Below are 21,464 nucleotides of genomic sequence, written 5' to 3'. Positions count from 1 at the left end.
GTGGTGATGCCTTTTGGGCTGCGCGTGGAGCACCGATTGCGTAATTTTGGTCTAGCTGCTGCGGGGTTGCTCTGCATTTTTGGTTTGAAGTTTGACCGTCGGGTGGTGTCGGTTTGGAACTTAGATTTTTGGTAATAGAATCAATATTTGTTCAAGTAATTTTATCAAGAAATAGTCATGTACTTTAGTGTTTGTCTAAAAATCAGAATTTATGAAAATCCAAGTGTCAGTTCAAAGTCACCCCATCCTCCGGCTCTGTTGACTGAAGTGAGAAGGCCCGTTGGCCGCACCACTTGTTTAAACATTAATTTGGTAATTGGTTGCGGGGCCGCAAATATTGGTACAGGTTTTATATACTTTTGCGGCGGCTTGTTTGGACGTTCGACGCAGTGGTGTTGGCTAAAATGACTGTCTATTAAACATTTACGAGTTGATGCATGTTTTAAATTTATTGAAGAGAGTAAAATTGCATACGGGTCATTCCATCTCAACTGTGCACGAAAAAGTGCAAATTTGAAAATTACCCTCTCCGATCCTGCTCAAATTTGGCTGAGCTGTTGATACTATCAAAACATGCAAGAATCCCGAATTTCATCCAAATCGGACCACCCCCTCCATTTTTGTACCTCCCCAAAAAATTGAGTTTTTGGCGATTTTTGGCCAAACCTCCTAGTTTCAAACGGCGATAGCTCAGGAACCACAAATCTCAGAAGGTCGTTCTTGGACTCAATTTTGAAGGAAATCGGACGTAGAATCCATTTCCGTGATCAAAATGTTGATTAATTTATTTTTTCTACCTGTATTGCGCAATTGAAAACATTAAACGGCCGTATCTCAAAACACCCCAACTTATTTTTTTTATTTGACCTCACCATCGTGTTCTCCGGCCAATTTTACTTAAGAATCACCTATCGACAGAAATGAATATGTTTCGTTCCAGAGATATCGAATTTTAAAGTTTTGTGTTTTCGAGATTACCTGCATCAGCTTCATTCGCCGCATCTGCTAGAAGCACACAGGCGGGCTGATCAATAACTGCTAACTGGCCATTTATTGAAATAATATTTCATCATAAATAATCTTCATCAAATTGAGCAAAAATTAACTGTATAATACTGTAGGATACTGAAGTTTAATCGCAAATGTTTATCTGCTCAAAAAAATTAATGAAGTGGAGCAAAATAGTGCCATTCAGCAAAAACCCCAAAACCTGCTTTATTATTATTATTATTATTATAGTTTATTATTGACACTTTACCATAATTCTGATTTATGGTTTAGATTGGTCATATTAAATCAATTTTTATATAGTGAGCCAGCTCCATTTCATTAAAATATGATTTTGGTCAAGGTACATTTAATTAAAAAAATCCTTATACGTGAGGACAGCAGCCGTATTGTGTTCCAAGAATCCAAGAATGATAGATGAAAAAAACACTGTTGTTCGGACGGTGTCGAAATCATCGCAACTAAATTTGGAGAATTAGCCGCTTTGCAGCAGATCAAACTTTGTGATTTTCTTACATTTTTCAGTTTTATACATTCCAGAAATCCTTTTCCTACTCTTTGTGATCGTCCTTCACTAGAGTACAACGTATCAACAAATTTTATTCATTTTAATTCATATTTTTACTCAATAATGTATCGTGCACTTATTTTTCAGTGTTACTAACAAGATTAATTCTCGGGTGAGTTTTTAAAAAGCCGTAAGAGCCATTGTGACCTCTGACACTAATTTTCGTTTTTCTAGAAAATGAAACAAAATTTCATTTATTTTAAGTTTGGGGCACTTGAAGGACGTGTAGATGAACAATCTCGAGCATTTTGATATTGGTTTTTCGTAAGTAGGTCGAATACCGATGCAAAAAGGACTTTGTTTAACAATGGCTCTTACGGCTTTTTGAAAACTAATCCGAGAATTGCATTTTCCTCTCGCTCCGTCGGAATCCAATTCTGCCCTTTACTGTGTGTCGTCATTGCTCTGTCCAGTGGGTTAACACAGAAATTCACTTCATTAATTTTTTTGAGCAGATAAACATTTGCGATTAAACTTCAGTTTCCTACAGTATTATACAGTTAATTTTTGCTCAATTTGATGAAGATTATTTATGATGAAATATTATTTCAATAAATGGCCAGGTAGCAGTTATTGATCAGCCCGCCTGTGTGCTTCTAGCAGATGCGGCGAATGAAGCTGATGCAGGTAATCTCGAAAACACAAAACTTTAAAATTCGATATCTCTGGAACGAAACATATTCATTTCTGTCGATAGGTGATTCTTAAGTAAAATTGGCCGGAGAACACGATGGTGAGGTCAAATAAAAAAAATAAGTTGGGGTGTTTTGAGATACGGCCGTTTAATGTTTTCAATTGCGCAATACAGGTAGAAAAAATAAATTAATCAACATTTTGATCACGGAAATGGATTCTACGTCCGATTTCCTTCAAAATTGAGTCCAAGAACGACCTTCTGAGATTTGTGGTTCCTGAGCTATCGCCGTTTGAAACTAGGAGGTTTGGCCAAAAATCGCCAAAAACTCAATTTTTTGGGGAGGTACAAAAATGGAGGGGGTGGTCCGATTTGGATGAAATTCGGGATTCTTGCATGTTTTGATAGTATCAACAGCTCAGCCAAATTTGAGCAGGATCGGAGAGGGTAATTTTCAAATTTGCACTTTTTCGTGCACAGTTGAGATGGAATGACCCATACACTCTAGAAGAAACTAGGTGTAATTTTGCGCTTGGCCAACGACTGCAATTTAGTGGCCGTGAAAATCTGTTATTGAAAGAAACAGCTCGCAGCAAAGTTTGCTGGCACAACTGACTAAAAACTATCGTTTAAATCAACTAAAAACCATGCAAAAACGCTGTTTCACCCCTCGGCAATTTTCATCAATTAGCGCGCTCGACCACCGCAGCCAAAATAGCTGGGGCGAATGATTAAATCTTGCTTGCCCCATGCTTAAATTTGGAGGAAAAACACACGACCATGATTTTGTGGCCTTGGAAACCAACTTTTCCGCCAGCAGAAGAGTTGAACTCAGCAAAAGTTTTCCCAACTATTCTCTTTCTCTCGCTCTTAAAATGAAAGTAAAATTTTTAATTACACCCTATCTTTCCGAAGAGGAGCGCATTTCCAGGAAAAACAAGCGCAAGAAGGCGGAAAAGTTTGTCCTGGCGGGCCGCCGTGGAAAACTGGAATAATTTTGTCTCTCGTCGCGCTGACACTGACGGTAAAGGATGCCGGGGGGAGCAACTTAGTTCTGCTAGGGTGGAGTGTCCTTTTGTTGACCCATGAAAATTTTGATTTAAAATTTATTATTTAAAAACAAATTTAAGCTAAAAAACCTAAAAAAAAAAATAAAAAAAATATATAATTCAAGAGCCCCAACCAGCAAACCATCCTACAAAGTGGGTGGGTGGAAGGATGATGATAGCTGATTTAGCATTTTTATGAGTTCGCTGATGTTGGCTTATTTCTGCCGTGCTGCTGCTGGCTGTTTTTCCTGGGCTGGGCTGCTTGAAAAACGTTAAACAAAAAAAAAAGCTCGACTTCTTTTCTTTATATTCTCAAAGGAAAGATGACACAGGTGCAGGGAGATGGATGGTTATTGCACTTTGGGAAAGTATTTAAAATGAGAAATGGTGTTAACTTTTTGTCAACTTTTGCGCGTTGGTTATGAACGGGGAAGGGCGGGGGTGTTTTTATTCAGTTTTGAACGCAATCAAAGTAGTATCTTTAGTGGGGGGAGTTCATAATGTTTCTAGGGTAAAGAATTTTTTTCACAACCAGACTTGATTATTGGGAGACTTTACTTGAAACGTTTTAATTGAAATAAATATTTTAGCGATTTTATAAAACAATTTATTAAGGAAACGGTGCAATTTTGAAAATAATATAAAAACTATTCAAATACAAATTACACTTTCATGGATAAAATATCAATTTTCAAAAAGGGTAAGTCTCCTTCAACTCATTCAGAATAGGAAAAAGATATTCAGACCCAATTTAGCTTTTGGTAATACTTTAGTCCTTTGGATTTTGGTTACGAATCCGGGGTTCGTTTTTTGATTTGTCATGACAGTTGGGCGGAACGACCCCTTCAATTGTTTGGGGTTTTCACAAAGATACGTATTAATCGCTTTAATGTCCGTAAGTTAGACATTTGGTGACAAAAATAACACAACTGCACGCTCAATTAGTAGGCGTGTATTGCAATCGAAAAAAAATGCATTTTGTATAAAAAAAAATACAAAAATGACTTCAAAGCCTATTCCGCTCATGGTTTTTTAACTAAAAGAGTAATGAGATTTGTGTTTTTTGTAGGGAACTTAAGGTATTTTCCAAATCACTAATAACTCAGATTGACCATGTTTTCATAGATACATGCAAGAAAAAAAAAATCAAATCGTATTTTCCAAAATAATTGGAAGTTTAAGAGCATTAATGTCTTTATAAAGGTTGTTGCTTATTGGAAGAGATAATATTTGGCTTAGTTCAAAATTAGGGTGGTTCACGATTAGGATGTTTTTAAATCTAACTTTCCAAGAATATTTTTGGGTTTTTTTATATCCCAGAAAGTTGCTGGGCATTTTTTGTCAATAGTCAATAGAACCTTCAAAAATCCGTTTTTGAACATAGCAGTTCTGGGATAAGTAATATTCTGAGCACTTTGAGAGCTTTAAAATAATCATTATCGTTTTTGGAAAATTAATTTTGGACTTACGGGTCAAACGTTAGAGTTTTTTTTTTATTTACTTTGTAGTGCTAGATATCCACTTTTGAATGTAACTTTGCGCATATACTTGAGCCTATGCAAATATTAGAGATATCAAACGAAATGAAATGATGTATGCCTTTTCACTTTATTATTGTGTAACAAAAATTTCACAAAATACCTTTTTTCCGAAAAAACTAAAATTTTTATGATTTGCAATATGGGTATCAAATGAAGCGAAATTTGATATCCATTTTCAGTTTATAACCCAAGTAACATTTTTTTCCAGGAGTTCTACAAGAGCTCTTCAAGATAGCTACAGCATAGCAGTTTGGACCGCGGTAGGATAAAACTCTCTTCAAGTACTCTTCCAAACTCCTGAAGAAGTTTTGAAGAGAATTTTATCCTACCGCGGTTCAAACTGCTATGCTGTAGCTATCTTGAAGGGCTCTTGTAGAACTCCTGGAAAAAATGTTACTTGGAAAGAGTTTTGCCTTCCTCACGTATACATATCGACTCAGAATCATGTTCTGAGCAAATGCCTGTGTGGATGTGTGTAGGTGGGTGGACAAAAAAATTGTCACTCGATTATCTCCGGACTGGATGAACGGATTTTGACCGTATTAGTCTCATTTGATCCATCTTGGGGTCCCATAGGTTGGCGTATGTCCGGAAGATTGTAAAAAGGGTGGTTTTTGCAAGAAAACCTATCATGTTATACATTTTCAGAAATGTATTAAAAATACCTTTCCAATGAGCCCCAAACATTGAAGATCTGAGAACCCTATCAAAAGTTATTAGCACTTAAGTGTTATTTATACACTTTTTGGAGGCCGGATCTCAGCTATTTTGATAAAAATATTGTCTGAATATTCCACGCGAACTATCGTTGAATAGGTTTTTTTATCAGACCTTGCCGAAGAGCCAGAAATATTGAAGGTCTGCGAACCCTATCAAAAGAAATGAGTAATAAAGTTGAATTGGTATATGTTAAGGGGGAACGTTGCTATTTTTACTGAATATATTGACTTTATGAATGTGAGGAAGGCACCAACCACCTAAAGGTGGATTAAGTACCGTTTTTTTTGTTAAACCACTTAAATTTTCAAATTATACTTTATTTGTTAAAAATACTCAAATTTCCAAAATTCGCAAAGGAAGCAAAATTTTGAATGCATTTTCATTTTATTATTTTTGTTGTAAATCACTAAAGTTTTCACAAAATGTGGTTTTTTGAAAATACTATATAAAACGCATTAAAATTTTATATGAAGCAAACAAAATTTGAATGCATGTTTGAAACATGCAAAATTTCTGTTTGTTCGATACCCATATTTTGAAAATTGGAATATTTTGAAAAAATACGTTATTTTGCGAAAATTTTAGTTTTTGCTAAAAAAAACTTTTAATATTGTGGAAAGGCAAACCAAATTCAGCTTCGTTTGGTACCCATATTGCAAATTTTGAAAATTTGAGTTTTTTCGAAAAAAAACTTTATTAAACTTTATTGTATTTTTCAAAAAAAAAAAACTATAATGATGTGAAAAAGCATTAAAAAATGCGCTTTGTTCAATACCCATTTTGCAAATTAAAAAAAAATGAGTATTTTTGAAAAATACGGTACTTTGTGAAAATTTTAGTATTTTCAAGAAACACCTCTAATTAATTGAATAAGTATACACAATTTCGCTTCGTTTGATACCCATTATGAAAATTTGAGTACTTTCGAAAAATACGGTATTTTGTTAACAATATATTTGGTTGAAATAAGTTCATTTTTGAAAGATTCAAAAAAAAGCTATCGTCCAATACGGGCGATATGATTATCGCCGATAGAATTATCGAAATGACGAAATAGGTAGATCGTTATCGTCCCGACGATGACGATAACCATTATGGTTATAATTTTATCTATTAACAACCTTGAATTGAATGCATTTAAAACAATTTTCATTGAATAAAAAGCACATTTTTAACTATTTAAACAACTTATTTTGCAAAACTTTTAAATGATACTTGATTCTGGTTTTCATTTTGAACTGTTTATTACTTGATTTAAATTGAAAACTCTTCCATGTTATTGAACTCCAACGAGCTGATATGCCAACAATGTGATGGAATTACATTCTATTTCCCTAAATATCAATAAAATTTATGTTTTCAACCAATATTATCACAAAAAATACAATGGTCATGAAATAATAATAAACAATGGTATATAACTTCAGATTTTCAAATATAAAAGCATTAAAACTAGTTGTTGCAATTTTTGCTCGACATTTATTGCAAAATCTGGCACGACTGCCAAACAAGTAATAAAACTCTTTCAACTACCGTAGCATTAGCCTGTCCCATTTTGAGGTCATGTCGAGGAATTTCAGGTGCTCACTTCTTAAATGATAGATTATGATGTTAGGAACAATGTTTTCTTAGACAAGAAAAAAATAATAAAATACTTTCTCGCACCCCCTAGTCGATTTACTGAAAAAAGTCACTTTTTTGAACAAATTTTCTAAAATCGCTTGGAATCAATACAAAAACTGTTTCGATCTGGTGTGTATTATCTTCAAACGATAGGTTTTTGTCCATAGATTAAGATGCACTATCAGTATTGGACCAAAATTTAAGTTTTTGGACTCTCCCAGGTGGATTTGTGTCGAAAAAATCGCATTTTTTCGAAACTTTTTTCAGAAATGCTTATTTAATTTAGGGTAGCCTATTTTTCCCAGTGAAACCAATACATGCAGCTTGTAGGAAATTTCATGGCGAAAATTTTTCCCTCTGAGAAAATGCAATTTCGACACTCCAGAGCCGAGATATTTGAGTTTTAGTGAGGAAAAAAGTGCCAATTTTCAAAATTTCTCAGAATTCAGAAGCAAGGCCTACTAATTACACGATGTAGCAAGCATATGTCTCAAAGGTCAGGGTATGCTTTTTTATAGTAATTTTGGCCGCTGAATCCGAATCTGAAATCAAATTTTGTGTAAATAGTGATGTTTTGGAGCTACACCCTTTTGGAGTGTTATTTGCGTGTTTAAGAGGCAGTTTTTGTAAATATTGCTCGGTTTGTTCTAGAGGTCGTATCGAGGTGCTCCGATTTGGATGAAACTTTCAGCGTTTGTTTGTCTATACATGAGATGAACTCATGCCAAATATGAGCCCTCTACGACAAAGGGAAGTGGGGTAAAAGGGGCATTGAAATTTGAGGTCCAAAAAATATAAAAAATCTTAAAATTGCTCGCATTTTAGTAAAACTCCATCAATTCCAACTCTCTTAGATGCCTTCGAAAGGTCTTTTGAAGCACTTCAAAATGAGCTATAGACATCCAGGATTGGTTGAACTTTTTCGCATAGCTTTTGCAAATTACTGTTAAAAATGTTTTTTTTAATCAATATTTTTTTGCAACAGCCTCCAATACCCATACTCTTTTAGTTCAAAAGTTAGGGAATTTCATGGACTATAAGCCTACGGTAATAACTTTTTGGCCAATCACAGTTTTTCTCATAGTTTTTGGATTTTTCTATAACAAACATTTTACAACATTAGTTATTGTCCTGCAAGCATAGCGGCACTTTTTAGTCTCACTTTTGTCATATTCGAAATCCTCGGAAAACTCAAACTTCAATGCCAATCTTGGATGTCTATGGCTCATTTTGAAGTGCTTCAAAAGACCTTTCGAATGCATCTAAGAGAGTTGGAATTGATGGAGTTTTACTAAAATGCGAGCAATTTTAAGATTTTTTATTTTTTTTGGACCTTAAACTTCAATGCCCCTTTTACCCCACTTCCCTTTGTCGTAGAGGGCTCATATTTGGCATGAGTTCATCTCATGTATAGACAAACAAACGCTGAAAGTTTCATCCAAATCGGAGCACCTCGATACGACCTCTAGAACAAACCGAGCAATATTTACAAAAACTGCCTCTTAAACACGCAAATAACATTCCAAAAGGGTGTAGCTCCAAAACATCACTATTTACACAAAATTTGATTTCAGATTCGGATTCAGCAGCCAAAATTACTATAAAAAAGCATACCCTGACCTTTGAGACATATGCTTGCTACATCGTGTAATTAGTAGGCCTTGCTTCTGAATTCTGAGAAATTTTGAAAATTGGCACTTTTTTCCTCACTAAAACTCAAATATCTCGGCTCTGGAGTGTCGAAATTGCATTTTCTCAGAGGGAAAAATTTTCGCCATGAAATTTCCTACAAGCTGCATGTATTGGTTTCACTGGGAAAAATAGGCTACCCTAAATTAAATAAGCATTTCTGAAAAAAGTTTCGAAAAAATGCGATTTTTTCGACACAAATCCACCTGGGAGAGTCCAAAAACTTAAATTTTGGTCCAATACTGATAGTGCATCTTAATCTATGGACAAAAACCTATCGTTTGAAGATAATACACACCAGATCGAAACAGTTTTTGTATTGATTCCAAGCGATTTTAGAAAATTTGTTCAAAAAAGTGACTTTTTTCAGTAAATCGACTAGGGGGTGCGAGAAAGTATTTTATTATTTTTTCTTGTCTAAGAAAACATTGTTCCTAACATCATAATCTATCATTTAAGAAGTGAGCACCTGAAATTCCTCGACATGACCTCAAAATGGGACAGGCTACCGTAGCATGCTCAAAAAAAAGCCATATCATCGTCATCACATCGCGTTTTAAAGCATTCCATGCATGCCCCACGTACATGTTACAGTTTGAAGGATTCTAGATGAAATGAATAGTAGAAGGCACAACAGCAACAAAAAAACAGCATCCCTTTGATGCCAGCTTTTTTATGGTGCGCAATGAAAGTCAGCATTTGCGTGCAAATAATTCCGAGAGATGTGCAGAATGGGGAAAGTGAAAGCCAGAATGAAATCCATTTGAATTTTAAATACATGTCAGTCGGTTTTAATGTTGCAAAATTATATAATTTAAACAAAAGAGTTTAGATAGAGATTCAAAATGTTCAGCAAAACTCAGAGGTGACCGCTTCACAAACATACCTTCGCCTAACGTCACAGCTCCTATCGTTCCAGAGAGTTCCGCTAGGGTACCCTGCTTCAACGCAGTGCTCTCTACCTGCGGTATTGTCCGGTTGACCTGGAGCAAAGTTCGTATACCCGGTCCGGTATCCCAGCGGCCTGGCCGTGGTGATCCACAGAAAGTGTCCGTGCTTGCCCATGTCCGTTCCGGCGATCCACCACGGTCCGATCTGGTTCGAGTCCGCGGCGCGGAGAGCCAACTTCAGTGCGGCGTCATCTTCCGCCGTGTTGACCGAGGCCAGCCGCAGTCCGATCGAAGCGCACAGGTGCCACGCCTGGAAGAAGTCCACCTCTCGGCTGTTGAACACGAAGTATCGCTGCTCGGGCGGATGGAAACCGGCCCTGAGGTAGAGAGTGGTGGCGAGACCGGGTTGTTTGGGGGTTGGCGATGTTTCGTTGTGAAGCGGAATGGCCGAATGGGAGGTTGTCAGATAGGTGGCCAGAGCAACGGTTAGCAGAGTTGCTTTGGAAGTCATCTCGGATGCACTGGTGAGAAGCTCGTTTGAGTGGATCAATTTATAGTACTTTGAAAGTGACTACGTAGTATGATAATCAACCAGACTAGATAGTAAATATTGATTCATAATTCAAAATTCTTTCATTTTATGGTGATGACTGATGTCCAATGCGGTTCTTTAGATCCTTCTCGAATTCTGGCATACAAAATTTGAAAATTTATTTTCAATTGCTGAGTACAAGAATATTTATATGAAATGGAAACCGTTTGAAATTGCGAAGCTCAACCTTTTAACAATTCTCCGAAGTGTACGTCTCACACACGTACCGACGCTTTGCGTCACAGTTCCTATCGTTCCAGGTTGTTCCGCTGCGCCATCCCGCTTCAACGCAGTGTTCCACACCGTTGGCATTATCCGGTTGACCGGGAGCAAAGTTCGAATAGCCCGTTCGGTATCCCAGCGGTTTCATCGTCGTAATCCACACAAAGTATCCCGTCTTGCCCAGATCCGTTCCGGCGATCCACCACGGCCCAACCTCGTTCGAGTCCGCGGCACGGAGGGCCAACTTCAGAGCGGCGTCATCTTCCGCCGAGTTGACCGAGGCCAGCCGCAGTCCGATCGAAGCACACTGGTGCCAAGCCTCGAAGAAGGTCACCTGCCGGTTGTTGAAGACGAAGTACCGCTGGTTGGGGAACTGGGCTGCCCGGAAGTACGGAGTGTTAACCCGGAAGTACGGAGTGTTGACCCGGAAGTACGGAGTGTTGACCCGGAAGTACGGAGTGTTGACCCTGACCGGTAGTGGTGTAACCGCCGATGTTCCGTTTTGGATTGGAACAGCTGAGTAGGAGGTGGCCAGTGAGATGGCTAGGATCACCGTTGCGAGAGCGAGTTTGGGAGACATCTTGGATGAACTGATGAAGATCTGGGAGCGAGTCTGAGCAATTTATAGTACGCAGAATGGGTTCAGATTACGTAAAGTGGGAAGAGCGTTACAATTTTATCAGCGAGACTGGTAGACAAATAATAATTTACCGATTATTGCACTTAAGGCAAGACATGAACATCTGAAAGTGGCACAATTCTGGACTAAAAAAAAAGATTTCAAGCTTAGTTTTCCAGTCAGTCTGAACTTTCATTAGCAGTTTCAATGAGGATGGAACATTTTTCATCCATGTCCACGCGAGAATCAACAAGGCTCTGTCTGTCTGGGTAGTTTGAAAACTCAACGCAAAAAAAACTCACAAAACATGCACAACAGGCGTAATGAGGGGAAAGATGAAAGAGACAACTGAAATGTCATCAATTCAATTGTGCAAAGGGAAAAAAAACATCAAAACAAAGTAATTTTCGCGAAGTTAACGAACCGGCTAGAGATATGATGAGGGAAGTTGTGTAAAGTTGGTGAGGATATCATGAAGAATAAATACAAATTTATGATGAGCGCTGAATTGTTTTACACTTTTTCAGCGTTTGAATAGTCTTCTATCTAGATATTGTTTTGGAATTTTGCGTTAGATTTGGAAGTTAGAATTTAGAAATGATCTTCATCAAACTAAAAAAATAAGTTACATAATTAAAAATCATTTGATTTATAAGTGGTTTATACACACTTCAAACATCTTTAGAGATTCAACTTTGCTAGATAAGAGCCCTTCATTTCTGAAGTGCACTTTCAATTGGTCACATCCGATTTAAGTACTGATTGATTCAAGAAGTGTGCCGGTAAATCAAGTATAGCTCTGATACTTGAGCAGAGCTTCAATTCTGTCAACAAATACGACTATAAAATGTCCGGATCGTCCAAGCAACATTCAGTACCCTCAAAATGACTTTCCAAGCAGTTTCATCAGTTCTGGCTCTAGCTCTGGTAGTTCTGGCCGCGTCCAGCTCTGCCGCCAAGAACTCCACACTGGACATCTCGTCCCGAGCCGGCTTCGCCAACTCGTACCAGCGCTACTTTGTCTACAACGACGAACCGGTGACCTTCTTCGAGGCCTGGCACAAGTGCCGAGCGCACGGACTCCGGCTGGCCTCGGTCCATTCGGCGCTGGATGACGTCAAACTGATGGTGGCTATTGCTCAGGAGGACATCAACCAGCGGGGACCGTGGTGGATCGCCGGAACGGATCTCGGCAAGCCGGGAAGCTTCGTGTGGATCACCGGTAACAAGCGGATTGACGGGCGGGTCGGTTATACGAACTTTGCCGCGGGAGAACCGGACAACTTGAGTGGAACTGGGCACTGCTTGGTGGCGGGAGGTGCAGGTGGAACGCAGTGGAGCAATGTGGACTGTGAAAGCAAAATCAGGTACATCTGCGAGCTGGACAAGTGTGATTGTTGATGAATTTGAAGAAATTGCTGTTTTATGATTAAAAAACAAATGCAAAATATTTAAAAAAATGTATTTAATGTTTTTTGACTCATTTCAACTTTTTAAACAAGTCAACTGCAGCTCATGCAGGTATTTTCAGCGTACCATAAAGAAAACAAAACACAATCGATAATTTAAAATAAGCGCTTTAAGTCAAACGTTCGCCGACCACGACCCGTTTATTTTCCACTTTTCTAGTCGTCGTCGTCGTCGTCGTTCATTCGCCGTGTACCCTTGCGGTTGACGGCCATGGTTGGTGACCTGGTTCTGCAACCCACCCCACCCAAACAGTGTCATCCTTCCTTCCTTCCTGTCTTCATGCTGTGCGCTCAGGTTTTCCCTCTCAATCCCTTTCCCAAGCTTCCTTTTCCTTCCCCCTCCTTCCACTCGCTCCACAAAACAGTTGCGAAAATGCAATAAATTTTCCTAAATCCTAAATCTCACGGTTGCTACTTTTTTATGGCTTCCCTCGGAGCAATTTTCCTAAGTGAACCGTTCGGCTGATCCTTTTACTGCCCCCTCCCCCCTTTTTCCCTCTGTCTGTCTGTAACTCCCTGTGTGTGTGTGGTGACGTTGTCTGTGTGAAATACGAGCCCACACGAAAAAAAAAAGAGCCACCTTTAAAGGCTGTTTAAATGCACACAGTTGAACAGTAGCTCGATAAAGACTTGGACTTGTCCCGGGGAAAATGCGCCCGCAAGGTTGCAGAGCTGCAAAGTGAGCAGTTAAGGTTGGTCCGCTTTCTGGCGCCGAGCTTTCTAATCGCAAAACGGCAGCTGGCGGAGAGCTTTCCGGGGAACGATTAAAAGCTCGCCCTCAAAATTAGGAGGGGACTTGGAAGTGAATAAAAGAGTTATCAGCGCAAACGTGCTTTAGTGTGGGTGGGAAATGCACATGCTGGATTTTTTACGTTTTTTACCTTTGACTAGGGGAAACCCCCCGGAATGTGCAGGAGGAAAAGGAAACCAACTCTGGTATGACCTAGATTTGGTGCCAAACTGTGCCCTGTAACCTCGTGCCGCTTGCAAGGTGAGCTGAGCTGGGTTCATGCTTAACTTCCTTCTTCATCTTCAGTGGGGTGCAGCTGTGCGAACGCAATCCTGTCAGGCGATAAGCGAAAGGGGCATGGGCGTTGAATGTTTTAGCTCAATATTTTTGAATTTATTGCAAACAAAAATCCGAACACTTTGCCGATATGACCCCATGTAATAACAAAACAAAAACTGTTAAGGAACTATTTAGACAAATTTTGAATATGGGAACGTTTTAAAAACATTCTCAAAATGTACAGAGCTTTGCTGAATCAAATCTTTATGGTCTTCCATTTTTTTAATGTTTAAAAGTTTACAAAATGGCAAGTTTGCTGTTACGAAAAATACCGCTCTGAGTGTACAAGAACATTTGTTATTTCCGATATTCACAGGCTTCACAAGCTTAAGACAGCCTTTGGATCTCATTTTTTTATTTTATAAGGATTTTGAATAGAACAAATATTGAAAATCAACTGTTAACTAAAGCAAATCCAGAAATTTTTATCCAAATAATCCTTTTGAAATCAAACTGACAGTTTAACAAAATTTTCTAATTAGCAAAAGCTTTGCACAAATAAAAAAAGCAATTTAATTTTCAATAAGAAAAAAATCCAACCTGTTAAAAATCCGCGAGGAGGGTCGAAAATCCGTATGGTAAGGAAACAATCGGTACAGTACAGAAAACGTTATAACGTATAACGTATACGTAAGTAAAAGTGCACGAAGCAAAAGATATTTGTAAGAAATTGACCTAAAAATATTCTTAAAAAAATGTTCACCTAATCACAATGTCAAATTGTTTTACCGATCATTATTTACAAAAACGTGAGCAAAGGACATCTAATTAATGCATATGAAAATTAAATTCAAACGATTTTAACTTGACATTCATGTGCATATTCAAAAAAGAATCATCACCCTCTGTCCTCAGTTAGTTCGAAATACATTTGAGATTACACATTTTAGCTTAAAGATCATGATAACTTGTGACATTGAAGGAATTCAACATAAAGACTCACATAATGTTTAGTTCACTTTCGGGAAGGCTTCCGTATGAACAAAAATGCAATTTTAGGTAATTGGTTGATAGGAATATTCATAAAAAATGATAATGTCAACTTTTTAGGCTGATACAAATATTTTTAAAAGTTTTTTTTTTTTTTGTAAAAAAACGGCCCAATAATCAAGGGGAAAAATGAAAAATTTTAATAAAAACTTCAAAGTTTAAATGCTAATTTAAGTTTTTTTTAAAGTCAAATATTCGTTTGAGGATGTTTGTGTTGATTCAAAATTTTCTTGATTTCTTGTGATTTTTCAACAAACCATAAAAGTTTTTTTTTTCGTTGGAATTTTTGTTTTATATTGAGAATATGCCCCCCTCCCTTTAATTTCAACCAGAGCAAAGTAACAAAAACTTTTAAAAAACATTTGCAAAAAATATAATGATAATGTTTTTGTTTTTTCACAATTCATTTTCAAATGCTACAACTCTAAAAAAATAAGAGTATTTTTTCGATTGCAAAATTTTGATTTTACATGAAAACCATGAAATAAATTGTTTTGCCCTAGATCTAGGGTTTTTTCTCAAAAATTATTTTCCCTAAAAGAACACCCAGTTAGCAAAATCTAAACGTAGAAATATGTATCCTCCCTGCAAAGGCTTATGAATTGATCTCAGTTGAAAGGTTCTCCAAATCTCTGAATTGCAAATGTAACATCCTGGAGCAGAACAGTTAAATTCTAATAAAAACACTATTGAATTGAATTGAATTGAAAATTGTTTTGCTTGAATTTCCAAAAAATACATCTCGGTAATCTACAAATACGAATTTCCGAAATTCAACTTTAAGTGCAAAATGTAAATTTAGAAATAAATATTTAAGTGAAACTTTTTTGTTGATTGAAATTTCTTTTAAAGATACATACTTGAATTTTGGATGAATATCGCTAAAAATTGTAAAGAGACTACTAAGGGCAAACCATTGATGCAAACAAGCTTCTTTGTTCAGATTAGAAGAATATCTTTTAACGGCTTGTTACGGCGGTAGAGTCACAGATCTTAACTCCGGGGAGTCCTTGGATGACCCAGGACATCCAAACACATCCCAACACTCCAGCAAAGTAGTCCACCATACTCTCTGAAGCTATGCGGGTATGTTTCGGGTTCAAAACCCGTCGACCTTTTGCTTGTTACGGCGGTAGATTCAACTCTAGGGTCCTTGGATGACCCAGCTCAACCCAATAAATTCTTACAACAATGCACTGCAGTCTACCACATTGACTAAAGTAGTCTGGGTAGGATCCGTAGTCAATAGCTTGAAGTTTCGACTTGTTTCTTTGGTAAACCTCTTGCTCAAAATTTCCGGAAGTTTCGGATGGACTAGAACATCCCAGATGTTCCAAAACTATGCTTACATGTTTCAATATCATAACTAAATAACATACAATTGATACATTTTGAAAACTCTCCGAAAAATTACGAATTCCAAAAGATTCTTAATTTAAGTCATATTCTCGATTTAAGTCATGGACATTCTTTTTTTAAGTCATGACTTCAAAAATGTTACGTTAATCGAGGATCTTTTAAAAAACATGGTGTACATAGAAAATTACAATTATAAAAATTAGAAATTTCCTGCCTTTAAAAATGGTAACTCTTGAAGCTGAAAATCTGAAATTATTCTTAGAGAAAAGAGCAGGAAATCTCACAAGAGTTTAATTTTTAACATTTAAACAAATATTACCAATAACACTTGGAAAAACTCATTCTTTTTTCAAAAAAAAAAAGAAGCTGTATCTCAGCAACCAGCAATCCTATCGTGAAAATCTGAAAGCGGAAATTGTAGGAAATTTGTTGTACACATTTTTTTGCAGGTATGATTTCTTTCATAAAGTTATTTTAAAAATTAAAACAATATTAAGAAACGAAAAAAAAATCAACTTTAAATAACAATTTTCCGAAACGTGTACAGTCATTTTTAATTTCAAGTTGAGATTTCGTATTTTAAAATGACATTTCAAATTCCGTTTAAGTTAATTTTAGAATTTTCCCAAAATTCAAACATTTTGTAAAACGCATTTCTCAGATACCAGATTTGCACCATTCTAAACAGTAGCCTTAATGATGTGCAATTAATTTTTAATTCCCTTAAAAATACCAAAATATTATGAAAATTAAAAAAACGTATTTTGAAGCATTGACTTGTATAGATGAAAAAGTCAAATAAAAGAATTAGAATGTTTATAATGAACCCACCTATTTCTGAAAAAATATAATCGTAGCTTATAACATTGATGAAGACATCAAGCAAATCAGAAAATCTATTTTCAAGATTCAGATTTTAAAAAAATTACATGCCCAAAAAATGACGCAAAAAAAAATCTTTTGAAGAAATTAATAACACGGCTAAAAGTATTGTTGCTAAAAAAATTAAATTCATTCACAATCAACGTGTTTCTAACTAACATTCTTTTTGAGGCAGCAGACTAAAAAAAGCATCATGTAAAAGTTTATGAATTGATCTCAGTTGAAAGGTTCACCACAATTGGAAGTGTTGTATCCCGCTGCTTATAAAAATTTCAATTTAGTTTCGATTGAGTGTTAAGATTGATGTTTCATATTGGGAAAATATACCCTTTCTCGGCCCATTTCTATCATCGGCTTATCAGAATTTTGATCATGAGAAGCAGCTTTCATAAATAGTGACTTTTTCAAAGTATCAAAAAGCTCACTGCTGTTTGAATAGCGGAAAACTGTAAAAGTAATGATCATGTAACTAAACATTCCTCGTGATTTTGGAATTTAACAAAAATTTAAATTTATTTGAATTAAAAAAATCCACTAAATAATCATCGTTCCCACCATGCCCTCCACACAAACCTCCACCTCGGTGATGACAACGACTCTTTGACTTCCTTAGCCACGTCCCCGGGCCAGGTATACCGGTACAATACTCTGCTCTGCTGTCACCTGTCGAATCCTGGTGCAAGTAGGGCTGCAACGGATGCATCCCCCACCCATATAGCCAGAAGGGGTGAAACTTCGTTCGTCGCCCTGTCGGAACTCCCAGTTCAAAGGTCTGCCTGGTGGCCTGGTTTCTGAGCTTACCTGTAAAGCGAGATAGAGCAAAAAAGGGGTTGAGATTAATATCGATTTTTATCTGCTAGCTGGTTTGATGTTGATAACTGCGTAGGTGGGACGTAGAAAGGGATTTTATACGAGGATTAAGTTCATCAATTTTAGGTTTCATTACGGTTCTTGACTCAATCTTAATAATTAAATCTTGTTTGAGACCTTTTGAACTTCAAGCGAATTCAACCCACTTCATAACCACATCCGAAGCCACAAATCCAAATGAAAAGGGTTATACAAGTTGGATTGCCCTTCCTTATCAATAATTACCAAGTCGTGTTCCTTAGAATGTATCTTTTGAATACGTAAAAAGGGTTTTCTTTCTGAGAAACTTTCCAGTTTCATTGCGAATGGACTTCTTCCGGAAAAGTTGCAACATTTCTTCACTTTCATTTGGGTAAATTAGAAACCAACTTTTCATCTTGCAGAACTCAACTTTCACTTCTGAAATTTTTACTTCCTCTTTCTAGTCAGTAAAGGCTCAGCTAAATGATTGAACTTCGTTCCATTTGGCTAACTTTTCTGAATGGAAAACCGCTCCCAGAACAGTTCGTCTAACTTTCCGTTACGCACTTGCTCCAAAACCTTTAACTAAGGCTCTTATCTAGTTCCAACTCATCGCAAAAACTGCGTAGCGTCACGTTTTGTCAAAAATTCCCCTCCCCCTCCCCGCAACCACCTTTTGAAAGGAAATTCAATTGGAAAAACGACTCTCCATTATTGTCACCCTCTTGAGAACCGGAAGGAAACCACGACGACTTTGAAGACGACGACGTTCATCTTCAATCACACAATCGCCGTGTCCGACTCTTTTGATGGCGGCGCTCCGATGATGATTCCGATGAATAAGGTCGGTTGCAACTGGCTGTCAGACTAAGGGGACGCAGTTTTGGGGGGAAGAAAGCGAAAATGAAAAGAGTCGTAGATCATCATTCGATAGGCGAAAGTCAATTTTTGGACGTGACTGGACAGTTTTTTAACTGTATTTTATTTGTGTTGTTTTTTTTTTGTGTTGCGTGGAATGATCTGTCAAATTGGGGAAATTTCTCTCTTTTTTTGGACGTTTCATGGACTGAACGGTAGAACGAAGTTCATTATTATTTTCGCTTGTTCAGTTATGTAGAGAGGCAGTGATGAAGAAATGATGAATATATTGAGGGTGAAATTGATTGCTAGATTGATGAGATCTTAAACAACAAACTTCAAATTGTGTCAACTTCAAAACACTTTCTTTACACAAAAAACACAAACTTTCCATCAGACGTTAATGACAACATCCCTTCCGAGAGCTTTCATTTTCACATCGTCAAAATTTCGCCAACAAGCTCCGGGAAAATTTAAGTCAAATCGTCAACACACAAGCTCCGCTTCCGCGCTGCGTCTGATGTGGTGGTGGTGCTGCTGCTTTTCATAACCACCGACGACACCAACCAAGTCCGTATGACGATGCCGTGGTTTTCACTACTGTTTTTGGGGTAATTAAAATCGATTTTACTATCTATCAACTCTCGTTTGGGCGCCCAGCCAGCCCTGCTGATTGATGATGACGCAGAAGGGTGATCTTGAGAGGGGAGGCTTAGTGAAGAAGGGAAGTAACTTTCGCTCATCAGTTGGGATGGCACAGTGAAAAGATCAAATTCAGTTTTGAAAAACCACGGATTGATAGTTGGAATCGGTTCAAAATCCAAAACAAAAGATTTGTTTTTAATGAACAAATTAGAATTTTTGTTTTTTAAAAAAATAAGGGCAATTACAAAACTTTCCTTTTAAATTGAAAGTTTCAATATTCATATGTGAATTAATGCCAAAATTTGAAATATCGGTACTTTGTAAACTGACATTCAAACAATTATCATTCACTAAAATTTTTATAAAGCTTGAATAAAAATTCTCATTAGTCAAAAAATGGACCTTGGATTCGTGATCAGAGACAAAAGTTACAACTTAGGACAAAGTTTGGCGCAAATTGAAGAGGGGTCGGGGCAACTTTTCCCGATTTTTTGTGAGTTGGTAGAGAATTACCCAAATGAAATAAATATAACGATAAATAAGTTTTGCAAGGATATGCTTTCAACATTACTTGTAATTCGGAAAAAAATCTTTATGCAATCCCAAGTAACATTTTTTTCCAGGAGTTCTACAAGAGCTCTTCAAGATAGCTACAGCATAGCAGTTTGGACCGCGGTAGGATAAAACTCTCTTCAAGTACTCTTCCAAACTCCTGAAGAAGTTTTGAAGAGAATTTTATCCTACCGCGGTCCAAACTGCTATGCTGTAGCTATCTTGAAGAGCTCTTGTAGAACTCCTGGAAAAAAATGTTACTTGGGATTTTATGTCAAACGTCGAACATAGATGTTTTAAGTAAAGTCATACATCAAAAAAATAATATTACAGAAAGTTACTTTTCGATACCAGTGCTGAAGAAATCAACTTTTCAGCACCCATTTCAGTACAGAAGAGTAGATCTTTTCAGCAATGGTATTGAAAGGTGTTAATTATCTATTCTGTTATTTTTGGTAGAGAAAAGTAGGCCGTTTCGTCACTCGAGAATGACAGGAAACGTAAGAAGTTTCAAGACGGAATTGCCGAAAAAAAATATTTCCATCAAATAGTGCATACATTGTCAAGTATAGTGCTAAGCAAATTTTCTTGCTAAATTAAGTCTTACTAATATTTTCATGAATAAAAAAAGTATGATAACAATCTAAAATTCCAAAGAAAAACGTTTTCTACTTCAACCATTCAACTTTATTTTAAATTCATCATTTTATAAAAAATGCAGAAAACCCAAAAATCAGAAAAAAAATCAGTTCAACTATTGAAATAATAAATGTTTAATTCAAATAGATTTTTAAATAAAAGGGTCCGGATTTCGATATTCATTGTCTTTATTATTTCAATATTTATACAAATATTAAAATAGTAGTTTATGCAACAAGTTGCAAAAAGAGGATTTTTTCAGCACGAGTCGTACATTTACCCAACGAGGTTCACCGAGTTGGATAAATACGAAGAGTGCTGAAAAAATCAAGTTTTGCAACGAGTTCCATACAACATTTTTTGCAATTCCAAAAAACACACACTGAGTGAAATTTTATGTCAAATTTTCATGTATTTTGTCAATAAATCGTTTAAATAAAAAAAATGTTAAAAGTGTTCAACTTTTCAGCACCCATATGAGTGCTGAAAAGTAGAACTTTTTAGCATTTATTTTGAAAAGTGTTGCTATTCGATTCTGTTATTTTTGGCACAGAAAAGTAGGCTATTTCGTCGTTCAAGAATGACAGGAAAAGTAAGTAGTTTTACGACGGAAATGCAAAAAAAGAAGTTTATGTAATAAGTGGCAAAAAGAAGATATTTTCAGCCTGAGTCTTAAAAAATCAAGTGTTGCAACGAGTTGCTTACAACATTTTTTGCAATTTCGAAAAACGCCTTTTAAATGTAATTTTATGTCCATGTGTTAAGTTGATTCACCGTTCAAAACAAAAAAAAAATATTGAAAATTGTTACTTTTCGATATATAACATCTATCTTTAAATGAGGATTTCAAAAACATATGTGAACATGAAATCAAAATATTTCATAAGCTCATGTCCAAAACTTCAATAAAGTCAAAACTGATGCAAAATTAAACAACCAAAATTTCAAGAGTTTTTTTGAAAATGTTCTGTAATCAATTGGATTCCTTTTTTTCAAACCAAACTCTAGTTTTGTA

At 36.5% G+C, this 21,464-nt stretch overlaps 4 protein-coding genes across 4 annotated transcripts in view; 1 reads left to right on the top strand and 3 right to left on the bottom strand.

Moving 5' to 3' along the window:
- The window catches only part of LOC120423917 (MOXD1 homolog 2-like), a 395,154-nt gene that overhangs the window by 98,065 nt on the left and 275,625 nt on the right, over positions 1–21,464 (bottom strand).
- On the bottom strand, positions 9,601–10,248 carry LOC120423919 (perlucin-like). Its single transcript, XM_039587902.1, has one exon. The coding sequence runs from the start codon at positions 10,231–10,233 to the stop codon at positions 9,682–9,684; it is 552 nt and encodes a 183-aa protein (XP_039443836.1). The 5' UTR covers positions 10,234–10,248; the 3' UTR covers positions 9,601–9,681.
- Positions 10,409–11,146, bottom strand: LOC120423918 (perlucin-like). The gene has a single exon (XM_039587899.2). It carries the CDS (start codon positions 11,114–11,116, stop codon positions 10,505–10,507), a length of 612 nt encoding a protein of 203 aa, XP_039443833.1. The 5' UTR covers positions 11,117–11,146; the 3' UTR covers positions 10,409–10,504.
- On the top strand, positions 12,021–12,619 carry LOC120423920 (C-type lectin domain family 18 member C-like). The gene has a single exon (XM_039587903.2). It carries the CDS (start codon positions 12,041–12,043, stop codon positions 12,554–12,556), a length of 516 nt encoding a protein of 171 aa, XP_039443837.1. The 5' UTR covers positions 12,021–12,040; the 3' UTR covers positions 12,557–12,619.

Source organism: Culex pipiens, chromosome 2, assembly GCF_016801865.2.
Source record: "Culex pipiens pallens isolate TS chromosome 2, TS_CPP_V2, whole genome shotgun sequence".
Taxonomy (NCBI): domain Eukaryota; kingdom Metazoa; phylum Arthropoda; class Insecta; order Diptera; family Culicidae; genus Culex; species Culex pipiens.
The sequence above is the reverse complement of the archived record's forward strand: the minus strand, read 5'-3'. Positions and strand labels throughout refer to the sequence as shown.

Excerpts from the sequence above, each read along its gene's own strand:
- LOC120423918 (XM_039587899.2), bottom strand. The coding sequence starts at position 11,116 with ATGTCTCCCAAACTCGCTCTCGCAACGGTGATCCTAGCCATCTCACTG.
- LOC120423919 (XM_039587902.1), bottom strand. The coding sequence starts at position 10,233 with ATGACTTCCAAAGCAACTCTGCTAACCGTTGCTCTGGCCACCTATCTG.
- LOC120423920 (XM_039587903.2), top strand. The coding sequence starts at position 12,041 with ATGACTTTCCAAGCAGTTTCATCAGTTCTGGCTCTAGCTCTGGTAGTT.